Source organism: Protopterus annectens, chromosome 10.part0, assembly GCF_019279795.1.
Source record: "Protopterus annectens isolate FY-2018-M chromosome 10.part0, PAN1.0, whole genome shotgun sequence".
Taxonomy (NCBI): domain Eukaryota; kingdom Metazoa; phylum Chordata; order Ceratodontiformes; family Protopteridae; genus Protopterus; species Protopterus annectens.
Genome location: NC_056744.1, coordinates 1,763,037,204 through 1,763,064,975, shown reverse-complemented (window position 1 = coordinate 1,763,064,975; position 27,772 = coordinate 1,763,037,204). Strand labels below are relative to the sequence as shown.

The 27,772-nt window shown below is 42.3% G+C and overlaps 1 protein-coding gene across 1 annotated transcript in view; it reads left to right on the top strand.

The window, feature by feature from the left end:
• The window catches only part of CABP5 (calcium binding protein 5), a 133,045-nt gene that overhangs the window by 19,173 nt on the left and 86,100 nt on the right, over positions 1-27,772 (top strand). Inside the window, exon 2 of the mRNA XM_044086576.1 lies at positions 1,979-2,009. Coding sequence (XP_043942511.1) covers positions 1,979-2,009 — 31 coding nt within the window. The remainder of the gene's footprint in view (positions 1-1,978; positions 2,010-27,772) is intronic.

Sequence of the window (27,772 nt, the reverse complement as noted above, 5' to 3'; positions counted from 1 at the left end):
GGACAATAGAAATGTATTCATTTAACCCAGGTAAAGTGCAAGCATCCAAATGTAGCTGTCACATTAACTCTCGATATTCTAAAGTGGTCTCCCAATCCCCCCCTCTTTCGGGAATATCACCTTTTTCTATCACCAATAACTTGAAATTAGATGTGCACAACTCAACTCTTTTCTGAAAGATGCCCAATAGCTTAGAAATATTTGGGAAAACCTTGAAATTTGTATATATGAGAGGGCAAAATTTAAAGAATATTTTTGAAAATAAAAGGTATCATAACCAAAGGGGAGATAGAACTGGCACATATAGATGTGGCACCTGTGCCCAATGTCCATACATTGCCAATAAGGCTGAGATATATATCAGTAGTGGACAAAGGAAATTAACAGCCAATGGTTATTATAGCTGCTATACAAAAGGAGTGGTATATATACCTATTGTCAGCTACATTTGGATGCTTGCACTTTACCTTGGTTAAATGAATACATTTCTATTGTCCCTGCTTTAAAAGGAATGTCCTAAAATATTGAGTTTTACAGTGTACATTGGTTTTTATAAAAATGAAAAATCTGTTTTGGTTTTAATTTTGTTTATGAACAATGTTTCTCAGGTTATTTGCTTTGTTTCCTAAGTCTAACTTTAAAGAATAATGTTGACTTACCTGGTCACAGTTTAATTACATGATGATTAAACTTTAATTAATTAAATAATTATACAACAACTACTAATTAATGTAGGTATTTAACTGATGATTTTGGAACATATCTTTATTCTAAAGAAGTTTCCTGTGAGGAATGAAAGCGCTTAATCTTGGTGCTGTGAGACCATAAAACGTATTGGAAATTATCCTGTTGGCTTGGTTATTTGGATATTTTTGGGTGTTGCCCTTTATTGGATCCAGCGCCCATGCTGAGTGTTTTTTTTGGTACATTTGGAAGACTGGTGAGGTGTCATCCATGCTTAGCTTGGCTTTAGTGCTTAGCACCAAACTCCCCTCAGACTTTTGGACAGCAGGCATACTACAGCCTGCCATGTCAGGCCTCGTCAATAAGAATAAACATTCCTGCCCCCCCCCCATGCCCTGACTAAACTGTGGGGACTCCTTGTCAAGCCTCATTTGTCTTATTCCTGGAGATCAAGGCAGCATGCCCTGCTATATGCCATATGGAGCTGGAGTGGCGGGACTTTGACCAATCCCCTATTTGAGTGAGTTTGCATCAGCTATTCCCTCCTATGTCTCTCCAGCCAGTTTCCTGAATACCTGGACCCACTACTAAACTTCTGGTCACCTGAAGCATAGTTAGGACTTTATCCCTATGTGTTATGGAGTCATTTTAAATAGCTCTAACTTTATTAATAACATCAGTAAATATTTGTAGAGAAGATTACATTTTAGGGTAAAATCATAATAGTTGAAAATCATGTAGTTATTGAGACTGGCAAGTACCCTCACCCCAAAAAAAAAATACACCGATTAGCAATCTTTCAAGAGCATGCTATCAATGACCTATTTTCTGACCGGCAGTTTTCCTGACAACACCCCCATAATTTTTCCTAAGTTGCCATTTTTAAGCTACCTCTTAGTACATATTCTGAACCCCAGGTATTGACTATGTACTCACAAGTTTAAATTTCTAAAAGTAGGTGTTCACTTCATGTTCAGTTCCGGAGTTGCATATCACAGAATTCTTACAAAGAATATGTATATCAGCATAACCAGGATCTAATAATAAAATGTTACACTTGTTTTTAAATATTCATATAAAGCAATATCATTACTTTTTTTGGGGGGGGTATTACTTCCAACTTCTAAGAAGAAAGCAACCTTCCCCTGCATGCATTCTCTAAAGAAATCTTTCTTTTTCCAAGGAATAAATTAAATATTTTGTGGATTTCAGACCTATTAATTGAGAAGATGAAAGTCTGAAGAGGAATACTTTGATGAAACATGTTTCTGTCTTTTTCTTATTTCTCTTTTAGGAGCGAGAGCTAGCACCTGATGAAATTGAAGGTAAGCTTTTAGTTAGTTAACTGTTTCAGATCAGTTTGCCAGTAATATTTTCAGGACCCGTTCATTTGTATTTTAACAATGTCATGTATTTGTTCACTTTCGTCTTGATGTGCGCAGAATAGGAGAAAAAGGTTAATCGCTGGTATAATGACACACCCTGTAGGGGGACACAGGCATGCTTCCTACAGGACAGGGTATAGTGAATGAATCAGGTGTCTCATTGACCACTTTTGCTATATTGTGAGCTTCGGCACTATGATGCAGCAATTAGGTTTATTGCCCCACAGCTCCTGGTTCTGTGGTTCAGATCCTACCTGAAATGCTTGTCCTTTCTGTGACTGCATGGATTTTGCCAGGGGATACATTTTTCTTTTCACATCCCAAAGATATGCTGATGAGGAATTAGACAGTGATCCTCCAAACTACCCCTTAGATGTGTTTGTGTGTGTGTGTGCCCTGACATAGACTGCCATCATTCTGATTGAACACTTTTTCCCTCCCTTAAGCCTAATAAGTGTGCTGAGTGCTAGAAGTAAACAGGATAAAGTGGGTATTTGAAACTTTTTTTTTTACTTCTTCTTTCAGCTTTTTCCCAGTTACGGGTCGCCACAGCAGATCACCTGTCCACTCATGATTGGCAGTGGAGTTTTACAGTGTCGAGTTGCCAGCCCACCGCCCAACCTTCCATGGAAGGCACACACACACTCACGTCTAGGGCCAATTTAGAGTGTCCAATCCACCTACAGCATGTCTTTGGGATGTGGGAGGAAACCAGAGCACCTGGAGGAAACCCACGTGACTACAGGGAGGACATACAGACTCCGCACAGAAGTCACCCCAGCCAAGGATCGAACCGGAGAACCTCTTGCTGTGAGGTGACAACGCTAACCGCTGTACCACCATGGCCGCCAAAAGTGGGTATTTGAAACCATGACTGAATTAACAGATAGTGATAACTAAAGCAGATACTTGGGAGCAGTCATGGAAACATGCATAAATGTTTAACAGCACATCTAATAAAATGGTCACATGGGTATGCAATTATTTTTTAATGTTATTATTTACTGACTTTGCAGACCAGGAAAACACAAAAGTGGGCATTGTTGCTCCATCCTTTGACAGTAGTAACACGGGAAGGGTACCTATATTTAATAGTATTTCTATAGTACAAACATAATTAAACAAATACACCGATTATAATGAATTAAAAACATGAATGCATTTTATCTATTTTTTATTTTCGCAGCGGTAGAGTTCACACCAAGTTCTACAGTAGAGCCAAATGTTTGCCCTTTTACAACTCTGATAGTGTTCATCAGACTTAAAAAAAATGGAAATACTTCTGTTCTTTATCTAGATTTCTAGCATTCTTTGTGGGGAACAGCCTTGTGGGTGTGGAACAATGAGTTGTCAAAGGGTGGAGCGGCAATACACATTTTTGTGTTAAAAGTATTCATACTTATTTTAATGCAAAACTTTGCAGGAGTATAATATAAATGTGCAACTGGAGTTCTTAACTTTTTTTGTTCAGCTAGTTTGTTTTCAGTGCAAAAGAAATAAATATTAAACACTGAATGTATGAGGCTAAGCAGACAAAGACTACTATGTCTTTTTATGACCTTTTGCTGTCCTGTTCCCATCGTCTGTGACATTCCTAAAGTTAACATACACCATTACTGTCCTCATATAGCTCACTTTCACATATAACCACTTAAGGGGGGAGGAGCTGGGTGGTGATGTGTAACTAGGTACCTGATGGGAATGGGATTTCCTTATGCCTTACCCTGAGTTTCACTTTTCACTCTTCTACCTTGCATTCTTAAGCTCCTGTTACAAACAACTCAGTTACCTACAACCATCTCCTACAATTACACAAACAATAAATCACAACAATCCTCTCCTACTCTTCTTAATCTCTCCCTCTCTGTATAATATTTCTTACATACAACTTCATAAATTCAAATTAGCTACTCACTCTCCTACCTCTTCTAAACTCAAGTACAAATCATTTTCTATTTTCTTTTTTTCTACCTAAACCCACTCTACCAACCAAAACTCTTATACTAGATGGAGACATCCATCTCAATCCTGGCCCAACCAATTGTACCCATCCCTCCACCCATTTTACAACAACCTCCCCCACTCCTCCTCTACTACCAAACACCTTATTATCTAGTCAGTAAATATACAAAGTCTAATCAATAAAACTACCAACCTACATTCTTGGATAGCCCACTATTCTCCACATATTTTAACCTGATCAGAAACATGGCTAAAACTTCACCTCTCTAACACCAAAATCTTACCTCCCAGTTAAAACAGTATGACGCACAAGAGACACTCCAGGTGCAGTAAACCATTGACAAGACCGTTATTCAAATCATAGCTAGCCTACAGCCCCCCCCAAATCTGACTCAAGATGCCCACTCCACCTATCAGGACCTCTTGGAATCTATCAAGATTCAATGCTTTACCGATTCCTTGATTTTATCAATGCAAATGCCTTGAAACAGCTAGTTGACACCCCCACAAGAGGTGATAATGTCTTGTACTTGCTATTAACCAACATGAGTAACCACTGCAGCACCCCTATAGTATCATCCTCCCTGGTAAGATCCGACCATAAACCGGTCACTTTCGAAGCCAGCATCTCTCCTGACTCCCCTCTAGCTAGGGTCAAACAAAAAAAACTTCTCCAAAGCTGATTACAACCTCCTGAGGGATGGTATAAATAGCTTAATAGCCCCCTTCCCCTCTGTTGGAACTGGCACCAATGTCCAAATCTACACCAAAGTACTATACGAGCACTTATATAGATGCATGGAATCAGGAATACCTCACAGGATAAAATCATCCTCCCCAAGGAAGAGTAAACCTGTCTGGTGGACATCTGCAATAAATAAACTGTATAACAAATGGAAAAAATTGCTGTCCAGGACCAAGAAGGAGCAGGTGCCCAACTGAAAGCAATCTCTCCTTAGCCTGAACAAGCAAATAATTTTGAGTCCAAATTGGCCACATCTACTAGAGAAAATCATAAGGCCTTCTTCACATACGTCTGCAATCTCAAAGGAAGTACGCAGATCTGTTCAGAACTGGTGGTCAAGGACATCACATACACAAATGCTGTAGCTATAGCCAACCTACTGGCTGAAAGATTCAGCAAAAACTTCACCCCTCTGTCCCCCCCATCAGTAAACCATGACATCCCAGTACCTGCCCCTCTCCCTTTATTTCTAGGGAACAGGTCATCACTGCCCTCTCAAAGGCAGAAACTACAGCCTGCATGGGACCCAATAACATCCCAGGCTGCATCTTACATGAACTCAGGCATAAATTTGCAGCACCATTAGGCCCCCTATTCAACCAAAGCCTGAGTACCGGCTTTGTCCCAGCCGAGTGGAGGACAGCCACTGTCATCCCTTTATACAAAGGTGGAGCGTCCACCGATCTGGAAAATTATAGACCCATAAGCCTAACTAGTCTGATCTGCAAGGCCATGGAATGGATTATCATGGACCTCATTAACAGGGACATTGGCAACCTCCAAACTCTTGAACCCACACAGTTTGGCTTTGTCAAGGGGAGGTCATGTCTGTTACATCTGGTTGACTTCTTTGAGACAGTCACCAAAGTTATGGATGAGGGGAAGATGGTGCACATTGCCTACCCTGAACTGGCCAAAGCCTTCGGCACTATTCCCTTCTCGGGCATAATAGATAAACTCTCTCAACTAGGCATCAATCCATATGTTATCAGATGGGTAGCAAACTGGCTCACTGATAGAAACCACTTAATCAAAATAGGGGAAGCCAACTCAAGCAGTAGACCAGTAACAAGCGGAGTACCCGTGGAATTGGTCTTGGACTGCTGTTATTCGGTTTATACCTTCTCTGAGATGCAGGCCAAAACCAGTGGGCTATGACTGACCAAGTTTGCAGATGACTGCAAGCTGGGCACGGTCAACAATTCCCCTAGTGATGTGGACGTCCTCCAAGAGGGTCTTACCCAAACAAATGACTGGTGCCAGAAACATGGCCTAAAGCTGAATGCCAAAAAAAATCATCATCATCCTCTTTGGGGAGAGTGATGTCCCCACAAATTATAACATTAATAACAATGTCTTAAGCACATAATCAGTCGTGAGGGACTTGGGCATCCAGGTTGATAGCAATCTGACTTTTGATCACCATGTTGCTTCCATTGTATGGAAAACTTTCTACATGGCCCACCTCATAAGTAAGGGTATCTCATCCAGGGACAAGGAAGTCATAACATCCCTGTATTCTTCCCTTATAAGGCCAATTATTGAGTACAATGTCCCCTTCAGCATGTACCTCACAAAGCACATGCAGCAGCTGGAGAGATCACAGAGGTTCCTCACCAGAAGAATTTAGTGCCTCAAACATCTACCCTACACAAATAGACTAAAAGTTCTGTCCCTCTACTCAGTTTCATACAGACTCCTCAGAGGTGACCTCTGTTTGGCATACAGTCGATAGGACCGCTGCATATCAGCAACTCAAGCTCCACTCCAGTAACCCGCACGTGTGACCACAACTTGATCTGTGACATCAATAGGAGTTGTTGGCAGGACAGATTTGTATCCCAGAGACTCCCCCATCTGTGGAATATACTCCCTCTCCACATCAAGTAGATTACCTCATTATCCCTTTTCAAGGGCAACCTGGTTAACTGGATGGGAAACAGAAAATACACCCCTGGGATTCCACCTGTGTCCCTGCTGGACAGGGGCTTTGGGTGCTGACTTGTCTAAACATGGGCTAAACTCTTGACTAGGCATATAAGAGTCTCAGGGCCAATAGCCTAGTAACTTCCTATGATCCTATAACATTTATCATCAAGACAGATTCTCCAAAAAAGGAGGAGGGGTGGCAATCTTATACTCCGAGCAATTCAACTTATCTCCCTTACCTATACCTACCCCAGATTTCCACCCTGCTGAACTTCTTTTTCTCAATTGTCACTTAAACCCCAGAAAAACAATTGTCATAACAGTCATTTACATATCACCTGGAAATAGCATACCAATCCTAGAACCTATCTTGTCCTGGATCTCTCTCCATATACCCTACGAGACTATTATCGTAGGAGATGCCAACACTGATTGGAAAAACATATCAACCAACTCTCTCTCTTAGAATTAACCTCCATGGATTCAGTCAAATAATTACAACACCTAGCCATTTAAACAAAAACAACAATAGCTCCGTCTTGGACTGGATTTTAATTTCTGATCCAAACATTTGCCATAATCCTGGCACCCTTCCCGACTCCCTGAGTGACCACCTTCCTATCTATGTGCAAAGACATTCCCTCCAAATTCCTAGGTCCCACCTATACACAGCCTGCTGCAACCTCTCCTGCTTCAGTGCTGAAACCTTTAATAATAAGACTCTCATTAGTTAACTGGTACAAACTCCGACACCTTCCCCTCCGTGATGTAGTTCTTGAATTTAACCATACCTTCCTTGAAATACTTAACTCCCTAGCATCACCATATAAAATTAGGATAGAATCTAATCACACCCTCTGGCTCTCAAAAACACCCTCTCCCTTATGAAAACTAGAGATAGCATTTGGAAACAATGGCTAAAAACTAAAATCTCCTATGCAACTGCAAACATACAAAGAACTTAGAAACCTCAATAAAAAGCAAATCAATAAATATAAGAAAAAAATTATATTATTTGGCACAATCCACCCATCACTCAAACCCCCAAAAATTCTGGAACTCCATTAATAAAATCCTTCACCCAGGCAGACCTACTACCCCCGACCCATACCCTAACAAGACACCTCAAGAAACTGCCACTCTACTTAATTCTTACTTCATTAAATCTATCCATAAACTAACCCACACTGACCATAACAAAAATCCTACCCCACCTCTTCCGTTACTGACAGTACCACCACTTCCCCTTTAAGCCAGTCCCCACTGCTTATATAAAATCTCTTAAGCTTAAACTAAAACCACACTCCCCCTCTTCTGATAACCTACCTCCCTTCTTTCTTAAACTCACAGCTAAATTCACAATACTTGTCAACAGATCTGTCCAAGAATCTACTGTCCCTGACATCTGTAAATCCTACACCATACCAGTCCACAAAGGAGGTAACTTCACTGATCCTTTTAATTTTAGACCCATTGCCATTCTCTCACCACTCTCCAAAACCCTTGAAAAATCAATACATAATCTGCTTCTCAAACACCTACGTCAGAAAAACCTCCTGACCCCACCCAACATGGTTTTAGGCCTAATCATAGTACTTCCACTGCCATTCTATCTTTCACTTGTACTATTGCTGAGGCTAGAGGCAAAAAACAACTGGTATCCGGTTTATTCCCAGACCTTTCAAAAGCTTTTGCTATTGTTTCTCATTCCAAGCTACTAACTAAACTATCTGATCTTAACCTCTTAACCTCTACTATTCTCAGTTTCTCCAGCTGTCTTACTAACAGGCTCAGTCCTGGGACCTCTCTTGTTCGGTATATATGTCTCGGAGGTACAGGCCAACACGGAAGGACTGTGGCTGACCAAGTTCGCAGATGACTGCAATCTGGGCGCCATAATCGACTCTCCAGCCGACACAAGCATCCTCCAAAAGGGCCTCATAGAAACAGACAACTGGTGCCAGAGCCATGGCCTCAAGCTAAATGCCAAAAAGTGTATAGTCATCCCCTTTGGCAAAACAAAGTGCCCACAAATTACCACATAGGTGGTAATCCATTAAGTACAGAAGAAGTAATTAGGGACCTGGGGACCCAAGTTGATAGCAATCTCTCATTTGACAACCACGTGGCCAAAGTGGTTAGAAAAACATTTTATATACCCCACCTAATCATGAAGGGATTCACATCTAGATCAGGGGAGGTCATCGTGCCTCTTTACTCATCCCTCATTAGGCCCATAATTGAGTACAATACCCCTTTTGGGATGTACCTTACCAGACACCTGCAGCAACTGGAAAGACCCCAAAAGTACCTCACCAAGAGGATCAAAGGGCTCAAACAGATGCCATATGCTGCCCAGTTAAAGAAACTCCAGCTCTACTCAGTGGCATACCGCCTGCTCAGAGGCGATCTATGCCTGACGTACAAAGCCATGTCCAACCCGGAATTAATGGACATGCTGCACCTCAGAAAATCCAAATCCCATGGAGCTACGCGCTCAAGAGACTTGAACCTCAGCACTGAAATAAATAGGACATGCTGGAGGGACAGATTCATAACCCAGAGGCTCCCTTCACTCTGGAATAAAATCCCAGTCCAGGTTAGGCAGAGTCCCTCATTGACTCTCTTCAAGAGGAATCTTGATGAGTGGATGGGAGATCGTAGGTTTACCCCGGGTATCACTTCTTTGTCACTGTTAGACAGAGGCACAGCATACTAACCTCGAAAAAGGGCATAGCAAAATTAATTTAAAATGGGTGGCGAAAGCCAAACACACTCTGGCTAGGCTTATAAATGCCCTAGGGCAGATAGCCTAGTATGAACCTATGAACCTATGAACAGGCTGCACTCATTCAGTCAGATGGCAAACCACCTGCTCCCTTTTTTACCTGTCCAGACAGGAGTCTCCCAAGGTTCTATTCTAGGTCCTCTTCTTTTGAATAGCTTTACCAATAACCTCCACTCATCCTGCAGCAACTCTTCCCTTATACAATATGTTGATGATTTGACTCTTATCTCCCTCTCTGATAACATCACTCACCTTCATTCCATTACTCAAAACTCCTTTCTCACCATCGAATAATGGCTGACTGATAATCAACTCATCCTAAACCTAAAAAACAAGCACCTTTTCTTCCTTCCTAAATCTCTCTCCCATTATAAAACCTCCTTCACCATCTCATCTCTTGATAACACAACTATTAAAACTGAGTCACACACTAAGCTCTTTGGCACCATAATTGATGACCAATTAAAGTTTGACTTCCATACTCAACAATATATTACCTGTGGTGGTGGTGCTGCGGTAAAGTTGTCGCCAGTAAGATACTGTCCAGTTCGATTCTCAGCTAGAGCGTCTTCTGCGTGGAGACATGCACGAATGGGCGTACCTTCATTGAAGGTTGTGCGTCAGGGTTGGTAACTTGGCACGTAAAAATCAACTACCAATCATTAGCGGACCGGAGTTCCGCTGTGGCGACCCCTAACCGGGAAAAGCCGAAAGACACAACAACTCAACAATATATTAAAAAGACACACCAAAAATTAGGTCTGCTCTGTAGAAATAAAAAATTCTGTCCTCAGATTCCAAACCTGCTCTGGCACAAGCATTCCTCCTTCCCTGCCTACTCTATGTCTCTCCAATACTTACACATCTACAATACACTTTAATAACCACACTTGAACAAACATATAACAAAATAGCTAGATTTGCCAGCAGCCGCCAATACAAATCTCACCAGTGTCTTGCTCTAAAACACCTCCAGTGGCTTGAATTTCCCCCAACTCCTACTTCTATCTCAGCTACAAACCACTCACTCCTTACTTAACAAACCCTTATCTTGTCCTTCCCTCTTCTCGCTAGCAACCCTCTGTATACCAACTCGTATTCTTCGCAGCTCAGATCAACTACTTCTTGACATATACAAACCTAATAAAATCACAGGCAAACTACTTTACAAAAGCAGTGTCTCAAGCCTGGAACAAACTTATATTAAAAATATCAAATATACAAACAGTTTCAAAAAAGAACTGAAAATCCACCTTGCCAACTCAAGCTCCTGTCCATGCCAAGACCCTATCTAATCCCCCCTTCCATCCACCTCTCTTTACCATTTAACTCTTATTGGATAAATTCTTTTAGCCCAGTAAGAAGCATGCAGTTTTTCATTATACCTCTAGTTTATTTAAATAGCATCACTTCTAGGTTATGTTGCCTATTCAGATTGTTTTTATACATGTAATGCCATTGTGAATATTTACTTCTTATCTCTACTCTCTGCAGATATTTTCATCATCTATATTATCATGTACAAACCTTTTAGCAACTGTTAATCTGTATAAACTTTTTAGCAGTTGTTAATCTTTTATTTGTACAGTCTTGATTATTTGTAGTTTTTTAATTTGTACAATCTTGAATCTGTGTAATCTGTTATTCTTGTACAGTCCTGAATGTATGTAATTGTTTTCATTTTTGTTGGAGCTTTTCTCCTTGGGTCTCCACTGAAAATGGGCCCCTGGCTCAGTTGGACTAACCTGGTTAACAAATGATAAATAAATAAATAAAGTATGTAGATAGGTGCATGTACTCCATGATATGGTTTTCACATGCACAGGAATGTGTTTGCACAGTGACTTTTGATCTAGTGCCTTTCTGTATGTCTACCTGTTTATCTAGATACCTACATTTTCTATTTAAACTAGTTGTGTTTGCAGATGCCACTGCTGTTGTGGTGGTGTCCTACCTTGAACATTGCTACTATATCTGACTTCAAAAGCAGTCCAAAAACATGTGGGAAATAGCATATTTATACTTATTTTATATATTACAGTATGCTAATGCTGATTTAAAGCTCTGTCTTGGCATGGTAATGTTGCAGCTGAAAGAAGTCTAGGTGGTTATCCGCTGGTGATGGAAAGGACTACTAATACTGTTGTTTCTGGCTTTGATTGCTACTGGTTACTTAGCAGTGCTAACTTTTCACTGGTTTGTATATTCTTGTGGGCTGTTTAAACTTTTGTAAACACCTTTATTAAATTATCACATAATACAAGGACACACGTACATTAATAGAAAAGAAAACCATAAAACATTTTTCATGCACTATACATTATACACATTTTCTTTCTTTATAACAACTTTAATTCACTCCAACAGTATATAAATTACTCAGTTCCTGTCTTTCCTTAAACTTCACTGTTCCTCCTCCTCCTCCTCAACATTATTCTGCATGTATTGTTACCATGCAAATTCCATTTATTTTTATGTAATTTGCTCCTTCCCTTTTTTAAAGATCCCACTTCCAGTAATTTTACCCTTTTAACAATATCCAATACTTCATTGGTTTAGATTTTGATTTCCATTTTCTAGTAATTACGTTTTGGCAGCCAACAGCATTAAATTTAATATGGCCTTACTTTGTCTAGGCAATTTAGATCCTGTTACCTAGGTCAAAAAAATCTCATAAATTACAGTCATTTGCTGCCCCAATATTTCTGACAGAGTACTTTGCAGTGCTATTTTAAAATCTGCCAACTCATTACAAGCATTAGGACAGCGCAGTGGTGCAGCAGTAGCATTGTTGCCTCACAGCAAGAGGTTCTCCTATTCGATTCTTGGCTGGAGTGCCTTCTGTGCAGAGTTTGCATATCCTCCCTGCGTTCATGTGGGTTTTCTCTGGGTACTCCTGTTTCTTCCCACTTTACACAGACATGCATCTAGAGTGTTTCTCCTCGGGCTTCTGCTGAAAATTGGCTTTGTTCCAAGTCGGACTTTCCCAGTAAACAAATGTTAAATAAATAAAAATTACATTCCAAAAATGCCATCTCATTACACTCCCAAAAACCATGTTCCCAGTTACCTCTCTCATTCTCATAACACGTCCAACATTTGCCATCTACCTGAGGAAAAATTCTTTGAAGTCTGCTTGGGTTACAAAAATACCTAAGCAAACATTTCCAAGCAAAAATCATAAGCCTTCTGGACTTTGTAGCATAGCTGGAAGCCATATGCATATCATTCCAATGTTCCTTTGTAAATTGTTGTTCCAGTCTCTCTTCCCAATTTTTTCTAACCTCCTCTGATTGATTATTACGTTTACGCAATACTTTATATGCCCTTCTAATTATCCCTTTTTAAAAATCAGCTTCTGTTATAGACTCAACTAAAAACTCTACCAGAGCAGGTCTTTCACTTACAATTCCCCTTTCTCTTTGGTATACTCCGATATTAATCCCTGGTAGTGAAGGCAAACTCCAACCTGCAGTGCAAACTTCTGCTTGGCCTTATCCCAGTCTACTACCTTTCCCTTTCTAGTTATTTGCTCCCAATATCTTGGTTCTTTTACCATTTTTTCCAGTAAATTCCAGTTCATCCCTTTCAGGCTTCCCTACTAGCACATTATCCTTTCTCCATTCCCGTGTTGCATTAGTCTTTTTTCTCTGTTTATTTGCTAAGTTTTTCTGCATAGCTGCCTAGCTTGAGCATTTTCTGGCTTGTTAAACTTGATTTCTGTATTAGTAGCTGTATTTAGAGCACAACCAAAAGCTGTTTGCTGAATTTCCTGTTTGCACTTAATTTTAAATCGTTTTTTTCTTAAAACTTGCATATTTTCTGTCCTTGACCTAGCACTCTTGTGTGGGGTCATTTACTGCACTGTTATAACTTGATATTACTTGTGAACCTCTGCTATCTCTGTAAAAACAAAACAAAAAAAAAATCTTGCTTTTTCCCACTTTTCTGAGAGTTAAAAAGTTCAGTTACAGGCTTGCTGTTCCTGAACTGTTTGAAAGTTTCTGTGAGGCCATTTTGCTTGGGCTGAAGGAGGGTCTCTGTGTTTATCAGTGGCAGTGACTAACATTGAGCAGCTTCCCTGCCCCGGAGAGGTGGTTACTGACTTGAAACTGTAGTTTTATTGGCCACTAGGGGTCATTTCCATAACTCCTTCATCTTCCTCTCTTAAAACCTAGTTGCCTCGTGGTTTGAGCGTCTTTTCAGGCTTGTTGGCTGTTGGTGAAGCACCCTCCAAGAGGAGAAACGCTGAGAGAAGAAGGAGCCACTTTTGAGATTTTAAGTATTTTTCTCTGTTTATTTGCTAAGTTTTTCTGCATAGCTGCCTAGCTTGAGCATTTTCTGGCTTGTTAAACTTGATTTCTGTATTGGTAGCTGTATTTAGAGCACAACCAAAAGCTGTTTGCTGAATTTCCTGTTTGCACTTAATTTTAAATCGTTTTTCTTAAAACTTGCATATTTTCTGTCCTTGACCTAGCACTCTTGTGTGGGGTCATTTACTGCACTGTTATAACTTGATATTACTTGTGAACCTCTGCTATCTCTGTAAAAACAAAAACAAAAAAAAATCTTGCTTTTTCCCACTTTTCTGAGAGTTAAAAGTTCAGTTACAGGCTTGCTGTTCCTGAACTGTTTGAAAGTTTCTGTGAGGCCATTTTGCTTGGGCTGAAGGAGGGTCTCTGTGTTTATCAGTGGCAGTGACTAACATTGAGCAGCTTCCCTGCCCCGGAGAGGTGGTTACTGACTTGAAACTGTAGTTTTATTGGCCACTAGGGGTCATTTCCATAACTCCTTCATCTTCCTCTCTTAAAACCTAGTTGCCTCGTGGTTTGAGCGTCTTTTCAGGCTTGTTGGCTGTTGGTGAAGCACCCTCAAGAGGAAAAAACGCTGAGAGAAGAAGGAGCCACTTTTGAGATTTTAAGTATTTTTTCTCTGTTTATTTGCTAAGTTTTTCTGCATAGCTGCCTAGCTTGAGCATTTTCTGGCTTGTTAAACTTGATTTCTGTATTGGTAGCTGTATTTAGAGCACAACCAAAAGCTGTTTGCTGAATTTCCTGTTTGCACTTAATTTTAAATCGTTTTTCTTAAAACTTGCATATTTTCTGTCCTTGACCTAGCACTCTTGTGTGGGGTCATTTACTGCACTGTTATAACTTGATATTACTTGTGAACCTCTGCTATCTCTGTAAAAAACAAAAACAAAAAAAATCTTGCTTTTTCCCACTTTTCTGAGAGTTAAAAGTTCAGTTACAGGCTTGCTGTTCCTGAACTGTTTGAAAGTTTCTGTGAGGCCATTTTTGCTTGGGCTGAAGGAGGGTCTCTGTGTTTATCAGTGGCAGTGACTAACATTGAGCAGCTTCCCTGCCCCCTGGAGAGGTGGTTACTGACTTGAAACTGTAGTTTTATTGGCCACTAGGGGTCATTTCCATAACTCCTTCATCTTCCTCTCTTAAAACCTAGTTGCCTCGTGGTTTGAGCGTCTTTTCAGGCTTGTTGGCTGTTGGTGAAGCACCCTCCAAGAGGAAAAACGCTGAGAGAAGAAGGAGCCACTTTTGAGATTTTAAGTATTTTTCTCTGTTTATTTGCTAAGTTTTTCTGCATAGCTGCCTAGCTTGAGCATTTTCTGGCTTGTTAAACTTGATTTCTGTATTAGTAGCTGTATTTAGAGCACAACCAAAAGCTGTTTGCTGAATTTCCTGTTTGCACTTAATTTTAAATCGTTTTTTCTTAAAACTTGCATATTTTCTGTCCTTGACCTAGCACTCTTGTGTGGGGTCATTTACTGCACTGTTATAACTTGATATTACTTGTGAACCTCTGCTATCTCTGTAAAAAACAAAACAAAAAAAAATCTTGCTTTTTTCCCACTTTTCTGAGAGTTAAAAAAGTTCAGTTACAGGCTTGCTGTTCCTGAACTGTTTGAAAGTTTCTGTGAGGCCATTTTGCTTGGGCTGAAGGAGGGTCTCTGTGTTTATCAGTGGCAGTGACTAACATTGAGCAGCTTCCCTGCCCCGGAGAGGTGGTTACTGACTTGAAACTGTAGTTTTATTGGCCACTAGGGGTCATTTCCATAACTCCTTCATCTTCCTCTCTTAAAACCTAGTTGCCTCGTGGTTTGAGCGTCTTTTCAGGCTTGTTGGCTGTTGGTGAAGCACCCTCCAAGAGGAAAAAACGCTGAGAGAAGAAGGAGCCACTTTGAGATTTTAAGTATTTTTTCTCTGTTTATTTGCTAAGTTTTTCTGCATAGCTGCCTAGCTTGAGCATTTTCTGGCTTGTTAAACTTGATTTCTGTATTAGTAGCTGTATTTAGAGCACAACCAAAAGCTGTTTGCTGAATTTCCTGTTTGCACTTAATTTTAAATCGTTTTTTCTTAAAACTTGCATATTTTCTGTCCTTGACCTAGCACTCTTGTGTGGGGTCATTTACTGCACTGTTATAACTTGATATTACTTGTGAACCTCTGCTATCTCTGTAAAAACAAAACAAAAAAAATCTTGCTTTTTCCCACTTTTCTGAGAGTTAAAAAGTTCAGTTACAGGCTTGCTGTTCCTGAACTGTTTGAAAGTTTCTGTGAGGCCATTTTGCTTGGGCTGAAGGAGGGTCTCTGTGTTTATCAGTGGCAGTGACTAACATTGAGCAGCTTCCCTGCCCCGGAGAGGTGGTTACTGACTTGAAACTGTAGTTTTATTGGCCACTAGGGTCATTTCCATAACTCCTTAATTTGTCCTCAGAGGAGTGGTTTAAGGCAGTAACTTGTAGTTTATTGGCCATTTGGGTCATTTCCTGTCCTTTCCAGCCCCCTGCTATAAAGCACGCTTTAGCCCGATTTAGCCCGATTTAGCGCGGAGTTGCTACTGTTGCACACTAGGGCAGCGCCGGTTAAGCAGGTTTAAACTATTTGGGCTACCTAAAGTCCACTCTTCAAATTTTCCCTTAAAACTACCTTCCTCGAACTATACTACTGATCTAATCAGCGTATCCTATAATTAAAAAGATCATCTCTACTTGACTCCAAGTAGACTATTTTCTATCTGTTAAATGTAGCACTTGCTCCTACAGTACTTATTACCTTGATACGGCACTCTTGTCATAGATAATACCCCAAAAAGGCAACCCCCCATTTCTCGGTCACCCACGTCCCCCGGAATCTTTTTAAAGTTTTTTGTCTATTCCTTCTAGCATGTCGAGGGATCAGTTGCTAGTGTCCTTTCCTGCTCAGCTGGTGAACCTGGGAATATTGAGGCAATGTTACAATTGCCTCATGTACACAGACAACCCTCTCCTCCTCCCACAAAACACAAATACATGCGAGAGATGCAACTATATGGCCAAACTGGAGGCTGAGCTCTCTCAACATAGGACTGGCAAGACCAGTCAGGAGGAGAAGGTTACCACACACACTATAGACCCAGTCTCTCATATTACCATTACAACCTCAAATCATACACATAAACACACAAAGACATACTCGGAGGCTCTGATCAAAAATCTACCAAAACAGCAGAGGCCACCAAAGCAGACACCCAAGCAACCACCACCTCAGAACACAACACCTGCAACGCATAGACCTCACAGTCAGAGTGTCAAACAGTCACAGCCCTTAAGGCCAAACACAATGCCAGACACACTAGTCATTGGTGACTCCATAGTCAGACACACTGACGTCCCGCTCACCATACTGAGTAAGGAGAAGGTCACAGTAAGCTGCCTGTCGGGCGCTAGAATCCGCCACATAACGCAAGCACTCAGGTCTCTCAACAGCAGGTACAAATATGATTCAGTCATTGTCCACGCTGGTGTAAACGACCTGAGACGCACCTCCTTGGACTACATGAAAAGAGACATTGAGGAGCTCTCTGATTATGTAGCCCAGACAGGTATGACCCTGACCTTGAGCAGTATCCTACCTTCACCAAGAATGATGCCACAATACAGAGATAAGATGATCAGCTTTAACAATTGGCTTAAACACTGGTGTCATTCAAAGGGGATCCAGTGTCTGTCTGCCTGGGATGACATGCTGGACAAGCCACGCTGCTTCAAGGGACGGCTTGCACCTGTCACCCTGGGATTCCGGATATTGGCAAAGGCTCTTGCCACCCCCATAGTGCCTTTTTAGGCAAGGCTCAAATTCTAAACCTACCACCCTAGAACACAAAAAGGAAAAAACTAAGGGTAATGCTGCTCAATGCCAAAAGTCTAAATCTCAAAATGCACGACTGAGGCCCTTCTCAGTATGGAGAACATCGATGTCTGTGCTGTGACAGAAACCTGGTTCAAGGCTCCTGAGAGCACCCCAGCTATCAGGTTTTACCTCATATCATGCCCGCCCCAAAATCTGGACAATACCAAGAAAGGAGGGGGGGTATCCATATTCATCAAGGACAGCCACACCTCAAGACTGGTGGCAACGCACGATGCATTGGAGACCATCCAGGTGCAATTAACCATAGGCAAGACTGCTCTGCAAATTGTAGCATGTTACAGGCCACCCTCACAAACTCAGGAACCCCACATGGCCTTCCTGAAAACACTAGAGGGATAAATGTATCACCAAACACCATCATACTAGGTGACTTCAATTACCCTAATATAGACTGGGAACACTACTCAAGCCCAAACACCCTAGCCCAAAAGTTCCTGGAATTCATAAACTCAAATGCCATGGAACAACTAGTCACCATCCCCACAAGAGGAGATAACATACTTGATCTCATCATCACGAACATGGGAGCACAATGTTCAACACCGAGGTGTACCTCTCACTGGTGAGATCAGACCACAAACTAATCTCGCTGGAGGTCCTCATCCCACTCCCACCTGAAATAAAAAGACCACAGTAAAGAACTTCTCAAAGCCGACTTCACACTTCTAAAGACTAGTGTGGTCTCCTTTAAGGCCCCGAGCCGGAAAACAGTACTCAAGCCGCTGAATCACTTACAAATGCCTTCTACCAGCACCTGCAGGACTGCATGGATAAGGCAATCCCAAGCAAAACAAAGACTCTTTGTACCAAAGTCAAGCGTCCAGTCTGGTGGACCCCAGCCATAAACAAACTCTACAACAAAAGGAGGAAGCTACTACAAGATAGAGCAAAATCCTTAAAAGGTAAGACACCCTTGATCACTATAAGTAAAAACTAAGAGCTCTCATAAAATCATCCAAAGCAAATTTCGAGAGAAAAATAGCTAAAGACTCAAAAGACAATCATAAGGCCTTCTTTAGCTATGTTAGAAACCTGGGAGGAAACTCCCAGATATGCTCAGAGCTAGTTCAAAATGATGTGAAGATTACTGATCCTACAGACATTGCCAACATACTGGCTGACAGGTTCAGTGCAAACTTCTCCCCCCCCAAAAGGAGAGATATCTATACCAAACGATTGCAGCCCCCAAACATCTCCAGCGCCCAAGTGAGAACTGCTCTCTCCAAAGCAAAAACACAGCATCCATGGGACCTGATGGTGTCCCCGGCTGTGTGCTCCATGAACTCAATGAGGAATTAAACCCACAGCTAGGACAGCTGTTTAATCAAAGTCTTACCTCTGGATACGCACCCAGGAGTGGCGCACTGCAACTGTGGTACCACTTCACAAAGGCGGTGCCTCCACCGACCCTGGAAATTACCGCCCATTAGCTTGACAAGCCTTATCTGCAAAGCCATGGAGAGGATCATAATGGACCTCATAAATAAAGACATAGGGAATTTGCAGACTTTGGATCCAACCCAGTTTGGCTTTGTCAAAGGCAGATCATGCCTTTTAAACTTGGTTGACTTTTTGAAACAGTCACCAAAGCCATTGATGAGGGAAAGGCAGTCCATACAGCCTACCTCGATCTGGCTAAGGCCTTCGATACAATACCCCATTCGAGTATCATTGAAAAACTCATCAGCTTAAATGTCAACCCATACATCACAAGATGGGTTGCAAACTGGCTGAGTGACAGAACCCACAGGGTCAGAGCTGCTGGCGCCATGTCAGACTCAAAGCCTGTCACAAGTGGTGTCCCACAGGGCTCAGTCCTGGGCCCACTCTTGTTTGGCATCTACTTTTCGAAGTACAAGCAAACACAGGAGGGTTATGGCTGACAAAGTTTGCAGATGACTGCAAACTGGGCCATAGTAGAAAACACATCTGACACAGATATCCTTCAGAAGGGTCTCACAGAAACGGATAACTGGTGCCAGAGCCACGGCCTAAAGTTAAATGCCAAAAATGCATAGTCATACCCTTGGGAAAAACAAGGTTACCCCTAGCTACCAAATAGGTGGCAATCCACTGAGCACAGAAGAAGTTATCAGGGACCTGGGGACCCAGGTTGATAGTAGTCTGTCATTCGACACCCATGTAGCTAAAGTAGTTAGGAAGACCTTCTACATTGCCCACCTTATCATGAAGGGATTCTCATCTAGATCAAGGGAGGTCATAGTCTCCTTTACTCATCACTCATCAGACCAATGATTGAGTACAATGCCCCATTCGAATGTATCTGACCCGACACTTGCAGCAGCTGGAGAGGCCACAAAAGTTCCTCACCAAAAGGATAAAGGGTCTCAAAATCTGTCCTATGCTGCCCGACTGAAAGAACTCCAGCTCTATTCAGTCGCCACCGCTTGCTCAGAGGTGACCTTTGCCTAACATACAAGGCCATGTCAAACCCAGATTTGATGAATATGCTTCACCTCAAAAATCTAGATCCATCAGAGCCACAAGGGCGGAGACTTAAACCTTGACACGGCTATTAATAGGACGTGCTGGAGGGATAGATTCATCACCCAAAGACTCCTATGCTGTGGAACAAAATCCCGGTACATGTGAGGCAGAGCACCTCGCTGGCCTTGTTCAAGAGAAATCTTGACCAATGGATGGGAGATCGCAGATATACCCCAAGGATTACCTCAGTGTCACTGCTCGACAGAGGCACAGCAAAATAATGGGTATAGTTCCCCATACTAAAGGGGTGGCGTAAGCCACAAAACGAAGGGCTAGGCTTGTAAATGCCCTCGGGCAGATAGCCTAGTATGAACCTATGAACCTATGAACCTATGTTATGCAACTTTATGGATATAATATTCTGTATGGTTCTTTTGATTCTCCTTAAGAATCTGCTTACAACATCTTCCTCTCTCCTTATTTTTGGACCTCTTCATTTCTTCTCATCGTTCCTTTCCAGTTTGATTTACAACCTTCTGCTTGTGTTTTGTATATAAGCATGAACTTTGTAGCTCTAAAGTATCCATACAAATCAGGTAATCCTAAAACATCTTGTTCTGTTGGAAGGATCAACATTTCCACTTAACTCACCCTCTTCCCCTGCCAAATAAATTCCTTCAACTCTATTAATTACTGTCTATAACTTTTCTGGTTGATAAACATATACCTGACGTATAAAATTAAAGGAAATTGTTTGCATCTTACTGTCCATGTCTATAATGAAGAGCTTTAAGTTTCTCAGTTTTTGTATTATCTATTTAGTCTTTTCCTACATATCCTCAGCTGCCATATCAGAATCCTTTTTAATCAAGACACCTAAATACTTCATTTTATCCTGTTCCCATAAATATTGGTGTTGGTCAGGGTCTATATTAAATCAGTGAATGCTTAAGAAAGTGAACGCTGATTTATCAACCCCATGTAAGCAAAAGCTTACAATCCCGAACACTTGGAACAGCGATTTTTTTCCCCCAGGGAAAAATAAAATCGCGGTTCCACAAAAATAAATAAATAGATAAATAAAAACTTCAAAACATTACATAAAGTGGGGGGTTCGCCCCCCCCTACTTAAATATACCAACTCCGAGATCGCACTACAGTGAGGAAAATGGCAAAGTAATGGAGGCGGCCCAAGCAATTTCTTTCCCAGGGAAAGAAATCTCTTATATGCCATTTCGTTATTTTGCTGTTTTGTGCTTTCAAGTTCGATCAAGACGCATTCGAAGGATTGTGTCTTCGATTATATAATAGGAACACGTTGGTGAACCAATTCGTGTGCAGGTACATAACATACCAGCCTTTGTTTTATTTTCATTAATTTTATATCTTGAAAAGACTGATTACGAATGTTCCAAAGCCAGAAATGCCCTTTTCTGTATTTATCAAGCAGAAAATAATAGTGGTTCTTCTGTTCAAACAAAGACTACCAGAGGGGAGCCATTCACCTTAATCCTTGTCTTCAGCCCTTCATATACCTTCCTAACTAACCCTATCTTTGTATCATGAAATGCAACTGCTTTCATTGCCCTACTCATAAAATCCCAGCTTACTCTATCAAATGTTTTCTCTGCATCAAGACCTAACAACAACAGGGGCATTTTCTTACATTCTGCTTCCCTCTGGATCATCATTCTATTAATGCTGTCAAATGTCAGGCTTTCCCCACAAACCCACATTGATCCATATCGATCAGTTTTAGTAACATTGCTACCATTCTCTTAGTATAGACATAAACACTTTATAGTCATGGTTTAAATTTGAAATGGGTCTATACGAAAGCTGGGTCTGATGGGCCTTTGCCTTCACTGGATATTACAGCCACCATAGCTTTCTTCCACGATGCTGGTGGTTACCATCCTTTTAAAACACTATTAAACAACAAAAAATGCAGACCTTTGTCACTTTCTTCCCTCCAAACATCTAAACATCAACAGAAATACCATCTGTTCCTCGAGACCTCCCTTATACACAGCCATATTTATCTCTTCCCTCCCCATTTTAGCTGTAATTCTTGAGCTTCATCTCCCTCTAACACTGGTGTATTTATGTCTTCCAAAACTGTTTATATTATTGTGTTTTCCTGGCTCCATCATTTGTTTGCTATAGATACATTTTCACAGAATTTCTGAAATATCTGTAATACCTCTGTAGGGTCTGTCTTATTTTTCTAGTTATAGCCTCCCTTAGATTGGCAACACCCCTTTACACTTTCCGTTGCCTAAGTTTTTCTGCTAAAAGTTTTTGTGCCCTGGAGTTGTTATCAAAAATAGTTGCTTAACAGCAATCTTTCTAAACTCATGCAAAGTATCAAAATACTCCCTTATTTTTTTTCATTTAAGACTCTGCAGTTACTCCTCTTCTTGTTCTGAGAACCCCCCCTTATCCTGCTGCACTTTAACCTTTGTAAGCCCCTCTAAATAATTCCTATTACTTCTTAATCAGATGTCTGTTTTATTTCTACCCTATGTTAAACTCCATTTTCATTTTACCCCACTCACTAGCTATCCCTTCTCAAACAAAATCTATATTTCCTAATAACTCTTGAATAATTTCATCTACCCATTCCTTAAATTCCTCTCTTACTTCTCTGCTCTGTACTTTTATTTTACACTTTATTAGTGATACGCCTGCCTGTACCTGGTGTGCCTGGGTGCATGTGGCAGCAATTTATAGCCCCTTAAAGCTAGTCACACTAGATTTCGATTTACTGATGGTTGCTCGATGCTGTGAATTTCTCAATGGTGGTGGACTGAGTACTGTCCTGCTATACAGCAGCCTTGCTGTGACAGTGTCATATTCCTACAGCAGCCTTGCTGTGACAGTGTCATATTCCTACAGCAGCCTTGCTGTGACAGCGTCATATTCCTACAGCAGCGTTGTTGTGACAGTGTCATATTCCTACACCAGCCTTGCTGTGACAGTGTCATATTCCTACAGCTGCCTTGCTGTGACAGTGTCATATTCCTACAGCAGCCTTGCTGTGACAGCGTCATATTCCTACAGCAGCGTTGCTGTGACAGCGTCATATTCCTAAACCAGCCTTGCTGTGACAGTGTCATATTCCTACAGCTGCCTTGCTGTGACAGTGTCATATTCCTACAGCAGCCTTGCTGTGACAGTGTCATATTCCTACAGCAGCCTTGCTGTGACAGTGTCATATTCCTACAGCAGCCTTGCTGTGACAGTGTCACATTCCTACAGCAGCCTTGCTGTGACAGTGTCATATTCCTTGCTGCATTACTTCTACTTCTCAGTACTGCATTTATTACTGGCATCTAATCCTGCTATAGATTACTGTACTACAGCTTTGCCAATTTTACCTAATGTGCCTTGCAGAGGTACTGCTAAGCTAAAGGGAACTTTGTTGGAATATTATGTGTTTTTTTTTCATCTACAGTCAGTGTATTGTTCTTATGGTTTAGGAATATGTTACTTTTGTCTTTTTGAATCTAATTTATTTGTCTTTGCTGACCAGGAAAGTCCAGCTGGGCAAAAACCCAGTTTCAGCAGAGGCCCAGGGAGATGAACTCCACAGTTAAATCAGATATATTAGATAAAAGTAAAAACATTTTCACATGTGCACAGTACATTTTACAGGAACAGTATACATATCTGTATGAAAATAAATGGAGTACATATTCTGAAAACAGTAAAATAAATTTATATGCACTGGATAAAAATAGTTAGAGAATGAAGTACAAAGAGAAACAATACATACACCTGTTCGATATATGGAATTAAAGAGATAGAAATGTGAGTTCTTTTCTTGGATGGCTGAAATTACAGCTATAGATAGCAGTGATCTGACAACATTAAGAATGAAAGAAACTGTAGGTTGTTGAATTGATAGGAATCACTGACTGCAGACTTGGTGATTAGGGAGTGGAAAAGGCAATGGGAATATGACATTTTGAGAATTAGTGAGATTTTATGAGGTAGGATAGGGCACTGCATTAGAATGTAAGGAGGTGCTACAGTTACTAATTAAGAGAGAGAGAGATCTGCATATGTAAAATAATAGCGAATGTCTTTTTAAGTATGCTGTACTTCCACACTTTCTGATTTCCCTTGTGAATGTAGCAAAAAAAAAGATGAAAGACCAGAAAAAAGACGTTATGTACTCACCATAACGTTCCATCTGAGTAGGTAAACTTCATTTGTCAGCAACCTGTGGGTATTGGATCCATATCGGATCCATGCCGGCAGCTTTAAACAGCTAAGATCTGAGCTCCAAGCTCCTCCCCCTTACCCATAACCCCCTGCATCCCTCTCTGACCTCAGATCAAGTTTGCTGTAGTAACACAGAACATTACAAAACAAGGATCACCTGCACATCCTAACCTGGTGTTATCCGGAGAAAAGGACAAGGAATCCTTCTACGACGCACTATAGGTTAGGGGATGGAGGAGGGGGTTGGATGCTGACAAATGAAGTTTACCTACTCAGATGGAACGTTAATTTGAGTACATTACTTCTTTATCTGAAGTAGTTAACTTCATTTGCTCATCAACCTGTGGGACAGAGTCCCCAGCTACCCAAACTTGGGAGGTCCTCATGGATGGATATTCCGGAGCACTGCAGAGCCGAAGGATGCTCTCCCTCTGGAAATTATATCCAACTTGTAATGGTTAATGAAAGTATGGGATGAAGCCCAAGTGGTTGCTGAACAAATGTCATCCAAGGACACTCTGGAGCAAAAGGCAGCAGAAGTAGAAATCGATCGGGTAGAATGAGCGTGGACTCCTTCAGGTTCAGGCCGGCCAGAACTCTTATATGCCAGAAGTATACACTGGGAAATCCATCTGGACAATGTAACTTTTGATACTGGCTTGCCCAAAGAGGATTTAGCAAAGGCTACAAAGAGTTGTTCAGATTTCCTATGTTCAGCGGTCCTGTGCAAGTAGAATCTCAATTGCCTGTGTACATCCAGTGAATGTAGTTTATATTCACCCCTGTTTTGATAATTTGGAAAGAAAACTGGTAAATTAATAGATTGATTGATATTGGGCTCAGAAGCAACTTTGGGTAGAAAGGAGGGATTGGTCCTGAGGGAAACTCTATCTTTATGGAAGACCAAGTAAGGAGGTCTGGCACAGAGGGCTTGAAGCTCCGAAACCCTTCTAGCCGAAGTGATAGCAATGAGAAAGGCCGTCTTCCAAGATAAATATTTTAGATCCACCGAAGCTGCAGGTTCAAACAGGAGTTAAGAAGACTTTCAATAGGTTTGTGTCTAACCTGGCTCCTATGAAGTCCAAGATCTGGGTTGGTTGAAGGGAAGATTTCTTGAGGTTGATTGTGATTCCCAGCCGGGAGGCCAAGTGAAGGAAGTAATTTCTGGCTGAACATAGTAGATGCCTGGTGGGGGCAGTCAGGAGCCAGTCGTCCAGGTACGGGAAGACCTGTATCCCCTGGAGTCTCAGGTGGGCCGCCACAACTGTCAAAACTTTGGTGAACACCCTGGGGGCTGTGGTGAGACCAAAGGGAAGGGCCCTGAACTGGTAGTGGCTGGCTCCTAGCCGGAAGCGGAGAAACCTTCTGGATCGTCTGTCCATCAAAATGTGGTAGTACGCATCCTTGAGGTCTATCGAGCACATCCAGTCGTTCTCCTGTAAGAGTGGGAGAATGGATTGAATGGTGACCATCCGGAATTTCTCTTTGGCCACTGACAGGTTTAGAAAGGACAGGTCGAGGATTGGCCTTAAGTCCCCCGTCGTTTTTGGCACCAGAAAGAACTTGGAGTAAAAGCCCAATCCGGATTTGTCTCGGGGGATTTGCTGGATCACTCTTTTTTCTAGCAGCTGGCTTATTTCTGCAGCTGCTGCCTCTCTTTGATTGAGTGGGACATTGGGGAAGCTCCGGGGTCTGGGAGGGGGATACAGAAAGGGAATTTTGTAACCTCTGGATATTATTCAAAGCACCCAGCGATCTGTTGTGATGGACTCCCAAACTGCAAGGTGCCTCGTGAAGCGCCGCCCAACTGCCTCCAGAGTGGCACAGTTGGGCAACCCTTCATGGCTGCTGCGCGGGCTGATCTGAAAAGGGTTCTCTCGACCCAAAATTCTTCGGTCCTCCTCTGCCTGTGGGCCGGCGTCCACCCTGTCCTCCTCTGCCTCTGAAGGATGAGGGGTCCGGAGCGAAATGGGACTGTTGAGACTTCCGGAATCACATCTTCTTTTGTCCCCTTTGGTTCTTGGAGAAGGACCTCTGGGGAGCCGAGAAGCGGACTCCGATGGCAGACAACGTCTTCCCGTCTTTCTCGCTCTGGACCAGCGTGTCATGGACAGTCTTGCCAAATAGTGAAGAACCGTCAAATGGGGCATTTGCGAAGGACACCTTGAAGGGTTCCACAAAATCGCAAAGGCAGAGCCAAGCATGTCACCGTAAGACAATGCCCACTCTGCTAGCTCTAGCAGCTCCTTCTGTAGCATGGGAAAGGAGCCGCATAGAAGTGTTCGAAATGGACTTAAGAGTGGCCATTTGAGCTTAGAATACCTTCTTATCCTCGGCCGACATGGACTCTGGGGGCAACCCAGCATATTCCTTGATGAGATCCCGCTGGAGTCGTATCACGTGTGCCATATAATTCAGCGACCTTATGGAGCAGGTAGCTGAAGCGAACATCCGCTTCCCCAGGTGGTCCATCGTCTGAGACTCCTTGTCGGGAGGGTGGACCGAGGAACTCTCCTGGGCTAGTTACTTCTTGGTGGCGGCCGTCACCAACATGGCATCTACAGGAGCACCCTTGCTCCAAACCATCCTATCAGTGGGGGGACTGAGGATTCTATCTGGTCTCTTAGGAATGGGCTCCACAGTGTCTGGTTCCTTCCATGCCCTGGTAGTGACAAGATCTACCAGGGGATTGGCGGGAGGGGACACCCAAGAGGTAAATGGGCCAGCGTCAAACACCTCCAGAAACACAGACTCATCCGGGAAAGGTTTTTGGGGAGACATCTTCGGGGGGTGACCTTGGGGAACCTTCCCCTTCCTCTAAATCTGTGTCCTCCGTCAAGGACTCAGGTGAGTCCAAGTGCCTCCTCTTGCACTTACGTTTGTGAGGAACCTCCTTGGGGGGGCTGTCCAAAGAGGCCTCACCAACCACATCTTGTTCCTCCAAGGAAACCATCTGGGACGAAAGCGCAGGCTGTCCCTGGGGCCCGGTGATGGAAGGTAGGCCCATCTGAGAGAGGGTGCAGGGTGGAACCATAGAAGGAGCCTGGGGCCTCGAATCCCTCGACAATACCCTCTCCACAACATCGAACGCCAAAGGAGAACTGCACTCCCTTGGATCCGAGAGCAGTCCCCTCGGATCTGATGTGTGGATCGAAGCTGGCACCAAAGCAATCGGATCCAAAGTGCCAGTATGCTCTGACCGAGATGGAGCCGAAGACACACTGACACCTCCGGATCCGAAGCTCAGCTCTTGGCTCTGAGAGCTCGGATCCGAAAAGGGACCCGACAAACTCAAGGGTGCGGTCAGAGCCGAAGTACGAGGTACTATCGGCGCCGACCCTCCCCCGGCTCCTAAGCAACTCGGATTCAAAGGCTCCGAACCCTGGAAGTGGGT